This window comes from Phyllostomus hastatus, unplaced genomic scaffold (genome assembly GCF_019186645.2).
Source record: "Phyllostomus hastatus isolate PE091 unplaced genomic scaffold, TTU_PhHast_1.1 phas_contig_98, whole genome shotgun sequence".
Taxonomy (NCBI): Eukaryota; Metazoa; Chordata; class Mammalia; order Chiroptera; family Phyllostomidae; genus Phyllostomus; species Phyllostomus hastatus.
This window is the reverse complement of record NW_025333999.1, coordinates 8,912,550-8,926,652: the sequence shown is the minus strand read 5'-3', so window position 1 is coordinate 8,926,652 and position 14,103 is coordinate 8,912,550. Positions and strand designations below refer to the sequence as shown.

General features: G+C 59.3%; 1 protein-coding gene across 5 annotated transcripts in view; it reads left to right on the top strand.

The window, feature by feature from the left end:
• The window catches only part of GFRA2 (GDNF family receptor alpha 2), a 98,250-nt gene extending 85,309 nt beyond the window's left edge, over positions 1 to 12,941 (top strand). For all 5 annotated transcript variants that reach the window (XM_045853517.1, XM_045853519.1, XM_045853521.1 and 2 more), the window contains 3 exons: positions 385 to 557; positions 9,380 to 9,433; positions 10,207 to 12,941. In XM_045853517.1, the coding sequence (XP_045709473.1) occupies positions 385 to 557; positions 9,380 to 9,433; positions 10,207 to 10,329 (350 nt within the window). In that variant the 3' untranslated portion in view covers positions 10,330 to 12,941. The remainder of the gene's footprint in view (positions 1 to 384; positions 558 to 9,379; positions 9,434 to 10,206) is intronic.
• The last annotated feature ends 1,162 nt before the right edge of the window (positions 12,942 to 14,103 follow it).

The following is a 14,103-nucleotide window of genomic DNA, read 5'->3' as shown; positions in this document are numbered from 1 at the left end:
GAGCCAGGAGAACCTGTGCCCGGGGACTGAGGGTGGGGGGCTTCTGAAGCGCGTGTGGTCTGCAGCCCTCGACGCCACTGAGCAGGGGGTGCTGGCTGCCCTGGGCGTGGTCCGTCCTTCTTACCAGGCTTCCCACACTCCCAGCACCCTCCTCTCCTTATCACCTACATTTCCTTCTGTTCGCGTCTCTTGTCTTTTTCAACCGCTCTCTTGCCGCTCCCTCCTGTGCACGTGAGGCCCTGTATCTGAAGGAGAGCCTCAGCACACTTCAGTCTGGACAGCTGCACTCTGTACGGGCAGGGCGCCCAGGGCTGAGGTGGGGAGGGCAGAAGTGGCGGGGGTGGCCCCTGATTCCTCTGTATCAGCCTGTCTCGCCCCCCGCAGGGAACGCCATCCAGGCCTTCGGCAACGGCACAGATGTGAACCTGTCTCCTAAAAACCCCTCGTTCCCAGCCACGCAGGCCCCGAGGGTGGAGAAAACGCCTTCTTTGCCTGACGATCTCAGCGACAGCACCGGCCTGGGGACCAGCATCATCACCACCTGCACGTCGGTCCAGGTGAGGGGGCGCAGCTTCGCAGCTGGGAAATGAGCCAGGGCAGGCCGAGGGCCCAGAGAAGCACATGATGTCAGAGGTGGGTGTGGGAAGTTAGCAAGCGGGGCTGTGCAGGATCCTCCCTTTGGTCAGGGGCCCAAGAGGCTGGGAGGAGCCGGTGGGGGCTAGTTTCCCACGTGTTCATTCTGAGGCATTCGCCTTGTGAGTGTCCAGCTCCTGCTCTGTGATGGGCTTGTGCTAGGTAGCATGGGGTACAGGAGGAATGGAATGGTCGCCGTGCATTAGCCACCTGCTGCTTCCCAGGTGTGTGCCAGTGGACTCTACCTACTTCATTCGATTCTCTCACAGTGAGGTGCCGGCGTCCCTATTTTACACACGGGACCTGACCCAGAAGGCCCAGGCAGCCTGCCCCAGGTGTCCCAGCTAGCTAGAGGCGGCAGCAGATCCCACCTGCCTCTGACTCTGAGCCCACGGTGACCGTTCCTGTGTTCCTCCACCCGACGTGTGTTATGCACTCGGTGTGGGATGCTAGGGAGGTGTTGGTGAAAGAGTGTGCCACAGCCTGGGTTCTGTGGTCCTTGTGGTGTCGTCCGAGGTCGGGCTGTTGCACGAGCAAGAGGCGTGGACTGTGGCCAGTGCCACGACGGGACGCAGCGGCACCGTGGGGGCAGGTCACAGGGCTTCCCACTCAGGCTTTCCCTCTGCCGACCCGCCCTCCGGCCTCCCGCAGGAGCTACAGTGCATTCTTGGCTTAGGAGGCTGGTTCTAGTCGAAACACACTTGCACACTCAGTGACACACACTCACATACACGCACACCCACTCTCACACCCACACCTGGAACGAAGAGTTTGAAATGGGGCTGAATGCAGACTTTCAGGGGCACAGCGGAGGGAGGGACAGGGCGGTGGTGGGTGGTGTGGTGCAGGGGAGGCTCCAGGCAGGAGGCAGGACGGGACTGTCCCAGAAGGTGGTGGCAGGTGCGGGGTTGGGAGCACAGCCTGAGCGTAGGTGTGTGACACAAGGGGCACAAGGCCTGAAAGTGTGTCAGGCAGTGAAGACACCCATCTGAATGGTACGTGGGCCTGTAGGACCCACCATGGGTGCACACTCGATGTATAGGTTCAGTCGTGCTGGAGGAGTGGGTTCCGGAGGACTGGTGCAGTGTGAGGCTAGCTGACGGTGTTCCATTCTGTGCTGGACGTTCGCTGAGGGAGCAAGCATGGGACCCTCGCTGTTCCACCTGTCTCTCTCTCTCTCTCTTTCTCTCTCTCTCGCGTGCGCGCGCGCGCACACACACACACACACACACGGAGAGCAGTAAAGTTCAGGGATATCGCTTGTGCTGAGTATTTCGCAGCGAACACATGTATCCGGTTGTCAGGATGTATGGCTGAAATACACAGGGGTGGGCGAAAGCAGGTTTGCCGCTGTGAGCGTGTGAAACAGTTTATTCTTGAGTCATTTATTAATTATAATGTTTTCCAAACAAACACCTGTAAACCTATCTTTGCCCCACCCTATATGCAACTTCTGATGATCCATTATAATCTCAGTCAAGTTGGGAAGAGAAACCCGTGTCAGGGTGGGCAGGGCCGGGCGTGGCAGAGGCGTTCAGGTCCCCGGGCACCCGCTGCACCACGGGGCCGGGGACTGGTGCCGTGCTGATGGCGAAGCCCACCCCTTCCCGCCTCCTGGCCTCCATGTGGGCTCACGTCAGACTCAGCAGGTGCTCTCCCCTGTCCCCCGCCCCCGTCAGGTCTCCCCTCCTGATTTGGGCTGAGGTGGCTATGCCACCCTTGGGTAGGTCCTAATTACACCGAGCATGCTTGAGCGGTGGCCAGCGGGGGCCCGGAGGCCTGCCGCACAGACAGCCACCAGCTCAATTTCATGCTAGAGCGGCGGGCAGCTTGGGCAGGCAGCTTGGCCGGTCAGGGCTGTGCCACCTGTCGGGAGGCCGTGCTCTGGCGTGGCCCACATGTCCCTCCAACCCCATCAGCCTCCCAGTGTCGCCCTCCCTCCCCCACCCTGTCGAGGTGGGCTCACTCCAGGAAATGCTGACTCAGCAGGCGGCTCTCGCTGTGACCCACTGAGGGTGTACAAAGGTCAAAGCCATGGCCTCCTGCCCTCTGCAGCCCCTTTAGTGTCTGAGGACTCTGACTCCTTTTGCCCCATTTTACGTTAGAAGTCTGCTGAGTTGTTTCCTGGTTCCTGTTCACCTCGGCCTGATTATCTGCAGCCCCCGCTTCTGGGGGTCCCAGTGGAGGTCATGCCCGGTCCGTACATGTGGTCATGGACGTGACGTGCCTGGTAGGCTGAGGAACATGATGGTTGGTGTCATGAGTCCCAGGAGCTGGGCCGGGGAGGCTTCCTGCAGGGGCGCCCCAAGGCCTGGCCCCCGAGACCCTCCACTCAGGGTCTGTTGGTCCGTGTCTCTGGGCAGGACAGGTGGGGACAGCCAACCCAGGCAGAGAGGGAGAGATGCAGACCTTCAGAGGTTTCAGTGGTGGTCTTTTATTTTCTTAAACTCTCACCTGAGGAGAGATGAGTATTTATTGATTTTAGAGAGAGAGGAATGGGCGGAGGGAGAGAGAAACGTGGACGTGAGAGAGAAACATTGATCGGCTGCCCCCACACAGGCCCCACCTAGGGATCGTGCCCTGCTCTGACCTGGCATCACACCCGCAACCCTTTGGTGCACAGGATGACACTCCAACCACCTGAGCCACCTGGCCAGTGCCTCAATGACAGTCTTTTTAACGAGCACCTCCTGCTGCATGCCAGGTGTGGGGTGCAGGTGAATGGCGCCCTCGCCTTGGTAGGAAGCTGTGTGGGTGGTGTGTCCCCTCTGCAGCCCGCATCCCCTCCCTCAGCCTCCTGGTGTGGAGGACTCCATGGTGGCCGCTGTGGGGTCCTAGCAGGACAACAACCATGGCTACAGAGGTGTCCCGGGGGGAGGGCAGAGACAGGAGGCTGAGGCCAGGGTGGCAGGGAGTGAAGGAGGCCGTGCCCCTTCCCCACAGACACCTCCATCCTCCTCCCCACTCACAGACCTGGGCCCTTGGAGAACCCTTAGGGACCCTTCAGTGACCCAGAGATGGCAGTCCCTTGGGGACCTCATGAGTGGGTGGGCGTCAGGGCCAGATGGTACTCTGAGACCTCCCTCTTAAACCCCGAAGGACGGGAGCCCAGTGAGGACAGTAAACTGTACCCAGCCCTGAGCTCCGGGGCAGTTTCCTCCTGGCTGCACTGTGCTGCCTGCTCCCCCCACTCCCCCCACTCCCCCCTGCTCACCTCCCCCTCCCCTGCCCCTGCCCCCCCCAGGGACTCTTGGGCAGAGGGGCTTTGCTCTTGGACTGGAAGAACTCTGAACCTCACGAGGGCCTGCTGAGCAGACCATGTGGTGCCCATGGAGGGGCCGGGAGCCAGGGCCCGAGTTGGCCCTGTCATGGGGCATCCCGGTGCTGTCTCCAGCCCTGCCACGCTTCGCTTCCACTCCCGCTGTGCCCTGACTGGGCAGCCCTGCCCAGCGGGACTCCGTGACAGAGTCTGCAGCATGGCCTATCTCCCCTCTGCGCACACACACACACACACACACAGTGCGAACTTCCCCGACGGCAGGGAATCTGCAGGGGATGGATGGCCAGTCTTGTGCCCTCATCCAAGGCCCTTGGTTCTGAAGCCCAGCAAGGCCATCCCATGGTGCAGGCCCACAGGCCGGCCGAGCGTGCACCGGCCAGTCCCTCCGAGCATGGTGCTCTCCTTCCCTTCTCCTTTTCCCTTCCTCACCTGGGTGTCACCCCACAGGGTGGTCTCCCTCATCTGCCCAGGGAGAGCTGCCTTCTGCTTACTCCGGCTCCCGCTTTGCCTCATTGGGGCCCCATCACCATGCGTTCTGCTCATGCTCCCAGGCGAGCGTCCCTGGAGGACCGGCTGCATCTCACCCGCTGTGTGGCCCTGGGTGACCGAGTGCTCGCCGTGGAGCAGCGCTCCACACAAGGAGAGAAGGAACCCAGAGTCCCCAGTCCCTTTGCTCTGCTGGAACTCCCCACTCTCCTGTCTAGAAAACGGTCTGTTTATGGTTCACAGGCAGCTCCTGATCCACTTTCCTCCCTCTCGTGATGCCCTCTGTGTGTCGTGAGTGTATGGGGGGAAGTCTTCTGTTGAGAATGCAGGAAGATCAGGCAGAAGGCCCCTGAGTCATCTGAAGGCCCTGGCCCAGGGCGGTGCACTGGGGATGGGGGAAGGCTGGCGTGGGTTAGCGCCTCCCCGGCCCTGGTCTGTCCCCAGTGGCCTCGGCACTCCCTGTGCATTGCTCTGGGTCAGTCTCGCTCTTCCCTGTGCTAAGGGGCCCCAGTGACACAATCTCCTTTGCTTTCTGTCTCCACCGGCCAGTTTCTGCTCCTACCCTCTATACTGCCCACACGTGTGAAGGAATGAAAAACGTGTTTGGAGGGGTTGCCACTGCCCCTCCCAGCACACACCTGCATGGGCTCAGCAACTAGCAGCCGCCTACCCCCATTTCCTCCTCACTCCAACTATTCCCCGACGGGTCTCTTTCCTTGTGCACAGGCCCGTGGATGTCAGGGTGGGGTCTCTGTCCTGTGTCTGTGTGTCTGTTAGGCACACATTTCTGATTTAGATGTATGGCTTGTTCCAAAGCTTTGAGAGAGACTTGTGCACATTCCTCGTTTTCTTCCCTCCTTCCAGCTCTCCCTCATAGCCATTCATTTATTCCTCCATCTGTGCATTCATGCATTTATTCAACACAACTTCCTTCTGCGTGCCACTAGATTCCAGGCACTGAGGCTGACAAGCTTACTTGGCCAGTACCTCGGTCCTATACTGGCAGGGTGGACATGCTCAGATAACCAGGGGGAGGAAGTGATTGGCACACAAAAAAGGCTGGTCCCATGCTGTGGGATCCAGCGCAGGGAGGGCTTGTCTGGGCTGGCAGCAGAAGCAAAGGTACACCCACTGCTAGGCCTGGTGGAAAGGGAGAGCTGGCCACATGGAGATGTGGGAGTGGGCTGGAGAGGGGGAGGGTGCCCTAGGCAGAGGGGCAAGTGGAACCAAGACAGGGAGTCAGGACAGCCTGGGATGGAGTAGGGGGTGTGTGGGCCAGCTCTGGACAGCTGCCCTTTCGGATAAACTACGTTTTATTGGAACAACACCACACCCTGATGTTCACACACTGTTGTGCACATGGCAGACAGGCGTCTAGTGCCGGCTCCCTGCGCAGCGATGTTCGCTGCTCCAGGTCTGGGGACCGCAGTTGCTGCGTCTGGGCCAGAGCACGGAGTGCTGACCTGGAGGGAGGGGTGGGGTGAAGCCTGCTGAGCAGGTTGAGGTGGTGAGTGTTGAGGGGCCACGGAAGGCTTCTGAACAGGGAGTGTTGCAACAAGATGGAGAACTGTGATTTAGGAAGACATCTGACAGCTGGTGGAGACTGGCTGGCAGGGGAGAGAGACTGGTGGGGTGCTGTCTGAGATCTTGGCGATGGTAAGAAAAGGAGTTGAACTAGGGGAGTGGGAGGGAGGAGCTGTGAGCTATTGGGGGTGGGTGCGTACAGCAGGGAGGTGACTGAGGGCACTGAGGTTTGGAGATGGGGCCTGGGCTCCAGCAGCACAGATGCAGGACAGAGCCACAGTGCCTGGGCTCCAGCAGCCTCAAATTAAGTCCTCGAATTAAATGATGGACCTTCTTTCTCTCTGTGCCCCACCCCTCCCATGTGCCACTTCCAGGAAAGGACATTGATGGGCAGACACTAGCACCATTCTGTGTGCCCAGGACTGGGGAAGGGGCCTTGGGTTTGCCATGGGAGAGGTTATGGCAGCCTGGGCACAGGTCTGCTGCCTGTTTCCTGGAAGCCAGGTGGTGTCCACCTGTGGCAGACTCTTCCTGTCTTTGCTTTCTGAGCTGCTGGGGTGGAGAAGAGGGCGGGAGGCCAGGGGCTTGCCTTCCTGCCCTCTTCCCTGGCCCTCCCTGCTCTCCTCCTAGGCCTGGCCCTAGGGGACCAAACTAAGCTCGCTCGGCGTCACGCCCTGTGGAATTAAGGAGGCCTTACATTTGTGCAGAGTTGTGCTGTGCCGCGTGAACTCCCGTGCATCGTCACGTGGGTCAGTGAAGTACATTTGTCAGTCCCTATTTTACAGATGAGGAAACTGAGGCTCCAGTGGATGGAGGGACTTGTCTCGGGTCGTTGGCTGAAACAGACTGGAGCCCAGGGCTCTGGCCTCTCAGGCCTTCCTTCCTTCCTTCCTTGGGTCAAGGGGTGACCCTGTGGGGGTGTGGGGTTGGTGGTCACCAAGGGTTAGGCCCTTACAGCTACAAGAACAGGCTGGGGCGGGGGGGTCTGAGGACAACATCTGTGCACTAGACCGCATAGCTCTAGAGGGAAGAACTTTGGGACAGCCCAGACGCCTCCGAGTCACTGCCTTCGGCACGGCAGTGTGTGGCCCTCAGCCCTGAGGCCCGCAGGATGAGGTATTGCTGGTGCGCGAGACTTCCTGCGAGGGCTGTGGAAAGTGCATCCATGATGGGGCACTGATGGGGTGTGTGGGGGGGCTCCTGTGCCTGGTCTTCATAGAGGCCAGTGCTTTCCCCTCCCCAAGTCCCCGTGGCCCTGGTCAGAGACCACAACGGCCCTGGGCTCCCTCGGGGCTGGCCCAGGGCGGTGTGTGCTTTCTCATTGTAGTGTGGGTCGGAGGAGAGGGTGAAGGGGTCCTCGTCCAGTCCTTCTCCTCCTCCTGTGTTCCCTGCCCCTCCCCTCTTCTTCCCCCTCTACTCCCTCCCCTGCCTCTTCCTATCACCCTTTGTCCCCTCTCCCACCCCCCTCGCTTCCTCCCTGCCTCCTCCCGGTCTCTATGGGAGCAGCTTTTCCCTTTTCTCCCTGCTCCTCCCTTTCTTTTCTTTGCTCTCTTTGCCTCTTTCCTCCTCTCCTGCCCTTTCCCTCTCTGACAGCTGGCAGCGTTCCCTCACTGCCCCCTCCCACCAGGAGCCTGTCAAGTTCCACTGGCTCTGACCTGCATGACCCAGCCACAGGACGGGCTGCTCCCGTGTCCACACCAGGTGTCCTGTCCCAGTCTGGCTGAGCCCACGGCCCCGTTCTCCCATGGGCTGCTCTGGGGACCTGACCTGGGTGCTGCCCTCCAGAGCCCTCAGCGTCAGGGACCCTGAGCCCCTGACGGCTGGCGGTGGGTCACAGAAGGGGGTGTGGCCAGGCGTCTGATGGAGCTGTTTCCTCAGACTGTATTTATTTTACACAGTAGGCTATTTATTAAAACAATTCTGTGCCTGACTCCCGTATATTAAACAAAGTGGAGCTGCATCGGTGAGCTGGGGCTGAGGACTTCGGTCCAGCTGGCTGACCACACAGGCTTGGGGTTTAGTGAGTGCGGTGGGGGGGTGGCTGCAGGAAGGAGACTCACCTGCCACCCAGGGACCAGGAGGGCAGGAAAGGAGGCCAGGAAAAATAGGTGCTGGGCTGGGTAGCCCAGAGCTGGACAGGCCGCAGACAGCACAGGTGGGGACTGGCGGGCTGGGAGCTGCCCAGGGAAGCGACCAAGTGAGGGTGAAGGTTGGAGGCAGTCTGACGATGGTGGCCGCACAGTCCCTGGGGGGGGTGCGTGTGTCCTTCTGGCAGCGGCCTCCCACGGCCCTGGCTGGGGCTGCCCTTGGTCCTGGGTGGTAGAATCCAGCCCGCGGGGCCAGAGGCCTGGGGGCACACACCCTTTTCCATGGGTACAGGTTGGTGGCTTGGCTGGGCCAGGTCTTGGCACCTGGGGTCACTGGTGATGTGGTCTTGGGCAGGATCCCCCAGGTCTGGTCCCTAGTTCCAGTGGGGACTCCTCATCACTGTGGTCACATCGCCATCTGCAGTGACCCTGCCCTTGGCTGGACCTCCGAGTGACAGCTGTGGCTTTGTTTGGCTGACCAGATGCCCTGGGTGGTAGATTGCCTGTGATGTCCCCGGGATTACTGATACGTCTGGCTAAGAGCTGTGATGGAAGTGTGATTTCATGGGCTTCCTGGTTGCTTCTGGGGGCCAGAGAGTCCCCACAGTTGCCTTAAGAACCAAGCCATTTGAAGCCAGGATGGAAACAGCACATCGCCCAGCTGGTTCCTGTGGATCCCTGCTGTGATGATGATAACAGAGTTCTCTGCTCCTGCATCCAGGCGCTCACACCTGGGGTGCAGAACCCCGAATCATCACCACGCCAGCTTCCCCTTCTCATTCCTCTCCCTGACCACAGACCTGCAGGTGCCACACACCTGTTTAGGTGGAAAGGGTAGCACTCGGCACTGTGGCCAGATGTCCGCCTAATGTGCAGTGGTGGCAAACATCACCAATCAGTCACAGCTCTCTTCCCCATGAACCCAAATGAGGACTCGTGGTCTCCCTAGAGCTGGCGGTCAGATGCCAATTCTGACCCATGACATTCATTCATTCATTCATTCTTCCATGTATGTAATACGACATTTACTCAGCTGCTGTTATGGACCAGACACTGGCCAGTGTGAGGAGAGCAAGGCCGGGTCTCTGCCTCATTGAGAAGAGCTCTGGGTGTGGGAGAGAGACCTGTGAGCAGCTGATCACTTGAATCACCTGTAGGACAGAGAGCACAGTTAGAGCTCTCTCCTTCAGGAGTGTGGAGGATGCCAGGGCGAGGCTTGTGGGAGGGGCCCATGCTTTGCATGTGTGCCTTGTGCCTCCTGAGCCCACAGTGGTGGGCAAGGCCCTGGACTGTGGGGCCTCATCTGAGTGATGGGACAGAGCTCGACCGCAGACCCAGCCCGTCCTTACCAGTGCCTTCTCTCCCACAGGAGCAGGGGCTGAAGGCCAATGGCTCCAAAGAGCTGAGCATGTGCTTCACAGAGGTGAGTGGGGGCAGAGTGCAGTGTTGTAGGGGACTGGCCACAGGGGGCTCTTTCTGGGTGAGCCTCAGACTCAGAGCTCTCAGACCCCATCATGGGCTGGGCCAGCTGAGCTCCTGGTCTGCCTGCACCTCAGTGGGCACGCGCTCAGCTGCCAAGGATGGGGGCTGGTGCAGAGGCTGTGGCCAGGGTCCTTGGCTGTCTCTTTGGGAGAGGCACGAGTGGCTGCTCTGAGTGGGGGCCTTCCCAAGCCTCCCCGATTCCTTACAACAGACATCTACGGTCTGTCTGCAACTTAGATGAGGAGAAAGGCCATGTCAGATTCCACAGGAGGAGGAGAGCATAGTCAGAGACAGGCAGGGCACGCTTCATGGAGGAGGAGGGGTTCGGGAAGGAACGGGAAGAGCAGAGCCACTCACGCCTCTCCCCTCAGCAAGGTCCTTGTGGCCCCTGGGAGCTGCTTCTCCTTGAGATCTTTATACCACCCCTCTCCCCTGGCCTGTGTCTGCGGGCCTTCTTCTTCATGGGGCAGTGTCACCCAGGTTGTTCTGGGGACCGTGGCCCTGTGTTCCCCAGCTGGAGGGCTCAGCCCAGCTCCTGGAAGCCTGGCTCCGCCTCCAGGCAAGAGTGCAAAGGCGGGTCCCCTGGCTGGGCTGGGAGGGCAGGGGCTCGGGGAGGCCTTTCCTCTGTGGGCTCCCAGCCCTGCTGACTCAAGTGGTTGGTTTGTCTTTCACGGTCTCTTTTTGCTTCTGTCTCCCCTTCTGCCGTGGCCTCAGCTCACCACCAACATCATCCCAGGGAGTAACAAGGTGATCAGACCCAACTCAGGCCCCTGCAGAGCCAGACCATCGGCTGCCTTGACCGCTGCCTCCTTCCTGGTGTTGAAGATGGCCTTGTAGGCTCTGTGCGCTGCGTCTGGAGATTTCCGAAAGCTTTGTGGACAAGGGCACCCGCCTGATGAAATGAAAACACACAAACACACACACACACACACACACACACACACATACACACTTTGCAAAATTTTTTCCCACCTTGTCTCTGAATCTGTCTACTCCCAGGTTTCCTCTCTGGAGAAGTTTTTCTAAACCAAACAGACAGCAGGTGGGCAGCCTGAGAGCTGCCCGGAGGTGCCCTGGTAGGGGCGCCCTGGCACCGAGGAGGGCACGAGGGTCTAGCCGTGCCCTGCACTTTCTCCTGGCCTTTTCTTCTCTGGACCCTGTTGCTGGAAGATACCAAGATGGGACCCCTGCAGCCTGAGGGACTGGTGGCCATCCCTGCCTGATGTGGCCAGGGCAGGGTGGTGGCTGCTGCTCTTCTCAAGTTGCCCACTCTGGGGACTTGCAGGGGCTGGCAGGGGCGTCAGGTGGCAGAGCATCAAGGCTGGTCCCTGGGGTCCAGCTAGGCATTTGTAGCATCTCCACTTGGCTTCAAGGGTGGCGTTTATTTTGGCCCCACCCCCCGTGGGCTTGGTGGGTCTGCTTCTGACTTGTGGAGGGCTGTGACACGGAGGTGCCCCTCCCCCAACTGTAGCATGGGGGGCTGGGCCACTCACCCCACCTGGGAGAGCCTCTGGGGTGGGGGGGCAAAGCTTGGGTACCATCTCAAGGCTGCTGCCTCCTCCTTGGTGGCAGGAAGTTCGAAATCAAAGAGAAACGATTCTTGGTGGGTCTCTCTCTGGAGAGAGGGGCTGCTGAGAGGGGCAGAAAAGACCACGGGGTCGCCCCCTGCCCCGAGCTCTGGTCTCTGCAGCTCTCTCCTCCCTCCCGCCTTGTCTTTCTTCATTTCTGAGACGCACATCAACTGTATGTACGTGATGTCTTTCCCTGCTCAACATATATGTATATACACATCATATACATATACTGTGTGGTTTCCCCTTTTTTCCTTTTTTTAAGAAACAAACCTATCAAAATAATACCCCAGCAGATGAGCGAAATGTATTATTGTAAAGTTTATTTTTTTTATAACATTGTCTATGATGGGATCAAAGGAAGTGGACTCCCTGTGTCCCTGCCCGCCGGCTGCTGGGCTGGGGAGGGGCTCCTGCTCGTGCTCACGCCGGCCCAGGCCCCAATAAACGTCCTCAGAAGCAGCCTGTCTCCTGCCTCGCTCCGGTGTGCCTTGCCCGGCTCGGTTTCTGGCCCCGTCCGCACCTCGGCTGCTTCCCTGGGGCTCCCGATGGGCCATCCACCCTGAGCTCAGTGTGGGTGCTGAGGCCCCATTAGGAGACGGCGGCACACGCGGTGGGTCTGAGGGTGTCGAGCCTGCTGGGCCACGCACCTGGCGGTCCCACCTCCCCTTCCCGGTCAGCGCCAGCTCCCTGTCGGGGTGGGCCCCAGTCCGGAAGGGAACGCAGGTGGCTGTGAGGATGGAGGTGGGGGCAGCACTTGATGTTACACTTCAGGTATGTTTGTGTCTCGGGGCTGCCTGGGTGGCCCACAGGTGGCCCTGCTAGTCTAACGTTGAGGGGGCTGGTGTCTCCCCACTGAGACTCCCAGTTTATTTAAGGTGTGTTACTGTGAAGGCAGGGACCTGGGCCCTTGAGTCCCACCAGGGAAGGGTGACAACTGTGGTTCACCCCTTCTTCTTGTTTTCTCCACTTAGCACCCACCTCCACCAGACATGCACCTGCCATGCTCTCCTGGAGTCTCCCAGGAGAGGACCAGGAGGGTGCTACTAGCTGAGTGTGTGCATGTATGTGCAGGTGTGTGTTCATGTGTGTGTGTGAGCACACAGGGCAGAGGGAGGGGGAAGATAGCCAGGTGAAGGGATGGTGCCACTGTCACCATCGGAGATGGGATGCCATTTTCCACTGTCCCCACCCTAGGTCCCTCTGGGTGGCTCTTGTTTCTGGTCACATGCGCCATGTCCACGGTGGTGGCCCCGGTGGTGTACTGTGTTCTGGCCCCTGTGCAGAGGGACGGTGAGCCAGCCATCGTCCCCACATCTTCCCCATCACCGCTGGCTTAACTGTGTGTAGAGGCGGCTGTGGGGGCCACTTGGGATCCATGTTTTTTGCCAACAGCAAAGTCTGGTTAACTTAAAGGCTTGGGGCAGGCGAAGCGGCTCACAGCATCGGTGGGAAGTAGGAGACCACGGAGGCCAGGACAGGGCCAAAGGCCATTTGAAGGGCTAGACGGCAGGATCTACGGGGCCCGCACACTGCCGTCTGTGACGAATGACTGCTGACTGTCACCCAGCTGGCTGCATTGGGACCCTGCGCCTCCCTCCCGCCATTTTGGGAAGCGATGATACATCACGTCTGGCACCCCCGGTGGGAAATAAGCCCTTGGACTGCATAATAGGGAAGAGGAAATTTCCCAAGAAGAAATGGAGGTGCCACGAGGAAGGGAAGAATGGATTCTGGACAGCTTTACTCCGCCTTAAAACATCTCCCAGGCATCATGTGGCTAAAGTTTCACCATTAAATATTCATTCCTTTGGTGGAGATGACTCCTGTTCTCTGTGATCCTCTGAAGATGTGTCAATAAAACTGGGAAGAATAAAATGTTAGTATTTTAGTGTCAATTAGCTTAAACAGTTTGAATGAGTCTTGGTAACCTGAAGACATTTGGGCCAAGACACTGAGATTGGGCCTGGGGGGCAGATGAGGGGACAGGGACAGGAGAGAAGTCGGGAGACCGGTGGGGGCTGCCAGACGTAGGTCTTGAATTATCTGTCTTTTGGGAGAGTTTACCCCAGCGTCGTCAGTTTGTGCATTGAACTCTGCCGCCAGCCCCCTGGGGACCCGAGATCTGGGACACGCACTGTCTGCAAGCCCGTGCCACCCAGCATTTTCTAGGCTCCAGTGCCTTGTCAAGTTGGAGCCGCATAGGAATGTCACTCCCCTCGCCGGGAAAGCTTCCAGCCTGGGGTGTGTTTGCTCAGCCGAGAACATCAGCCTGCCACCCTCCTTTCAATGCAGCTGAGCCCCCTGTGGCTGTGGATCCCAGGAGGCAGGTTCAGGAGCTCGGGATTTGGCACCCAGCGAGCCTCGCCCTGGTGCTGTGCTGACGGGGTTGGGGGCTGTACAGCTGGCCTTGTTCAAAGACCAGATGGGGTTACGTTCTCGTTTCCTGTATCTCTGCCTCTGTCTTTATGACCTGCTTGGCAACACAGGTTTCTCGGGACAGCCCAGCCCTGCCCTGATTTGATCCTTAGGCCCCAGCTGGGCCCTGTTCTCTCCACCAGGCTGTCTAGATCCCATGCAGCTCTGGGCCTGCCCGGGTGGTGGCCAGCTGCCTGCCGCCTGGCTCCTGTTCACAGCCCACCTGCTCACAGAGATGCCCACCTGGAGCCCCAGTGCCGCTTAGTGCTGGTCCTCGGCCCCAGGGTCTAATGGTCCACGCATTTAACCATGTGCCAACAGGCTGTGTGCCTGTGTGTGTGCACGCACAGCCCCCGTCCCTGTCAGCTCTGTCCCGCTGACCACCCGATGCCCGTATAAGACACACTTTCCCTGACTCACATGATGGCCAAGCCCCTGTATGGCCTTCTGGCTAGAGAAATTCTTTGCCAGCCTCTTCTAATCCGTGATGTGAATTTAAATTGGGCCTCCTCCAAGTGGGCTAGGATGCAGGGGGATAAATTAACTGGTCATGCACCCTGGGATAATAAAGTGAACGTGTTCATAGCCGGTTGCCCACTCTTTTAAGTTTCAGTGGGAGGTA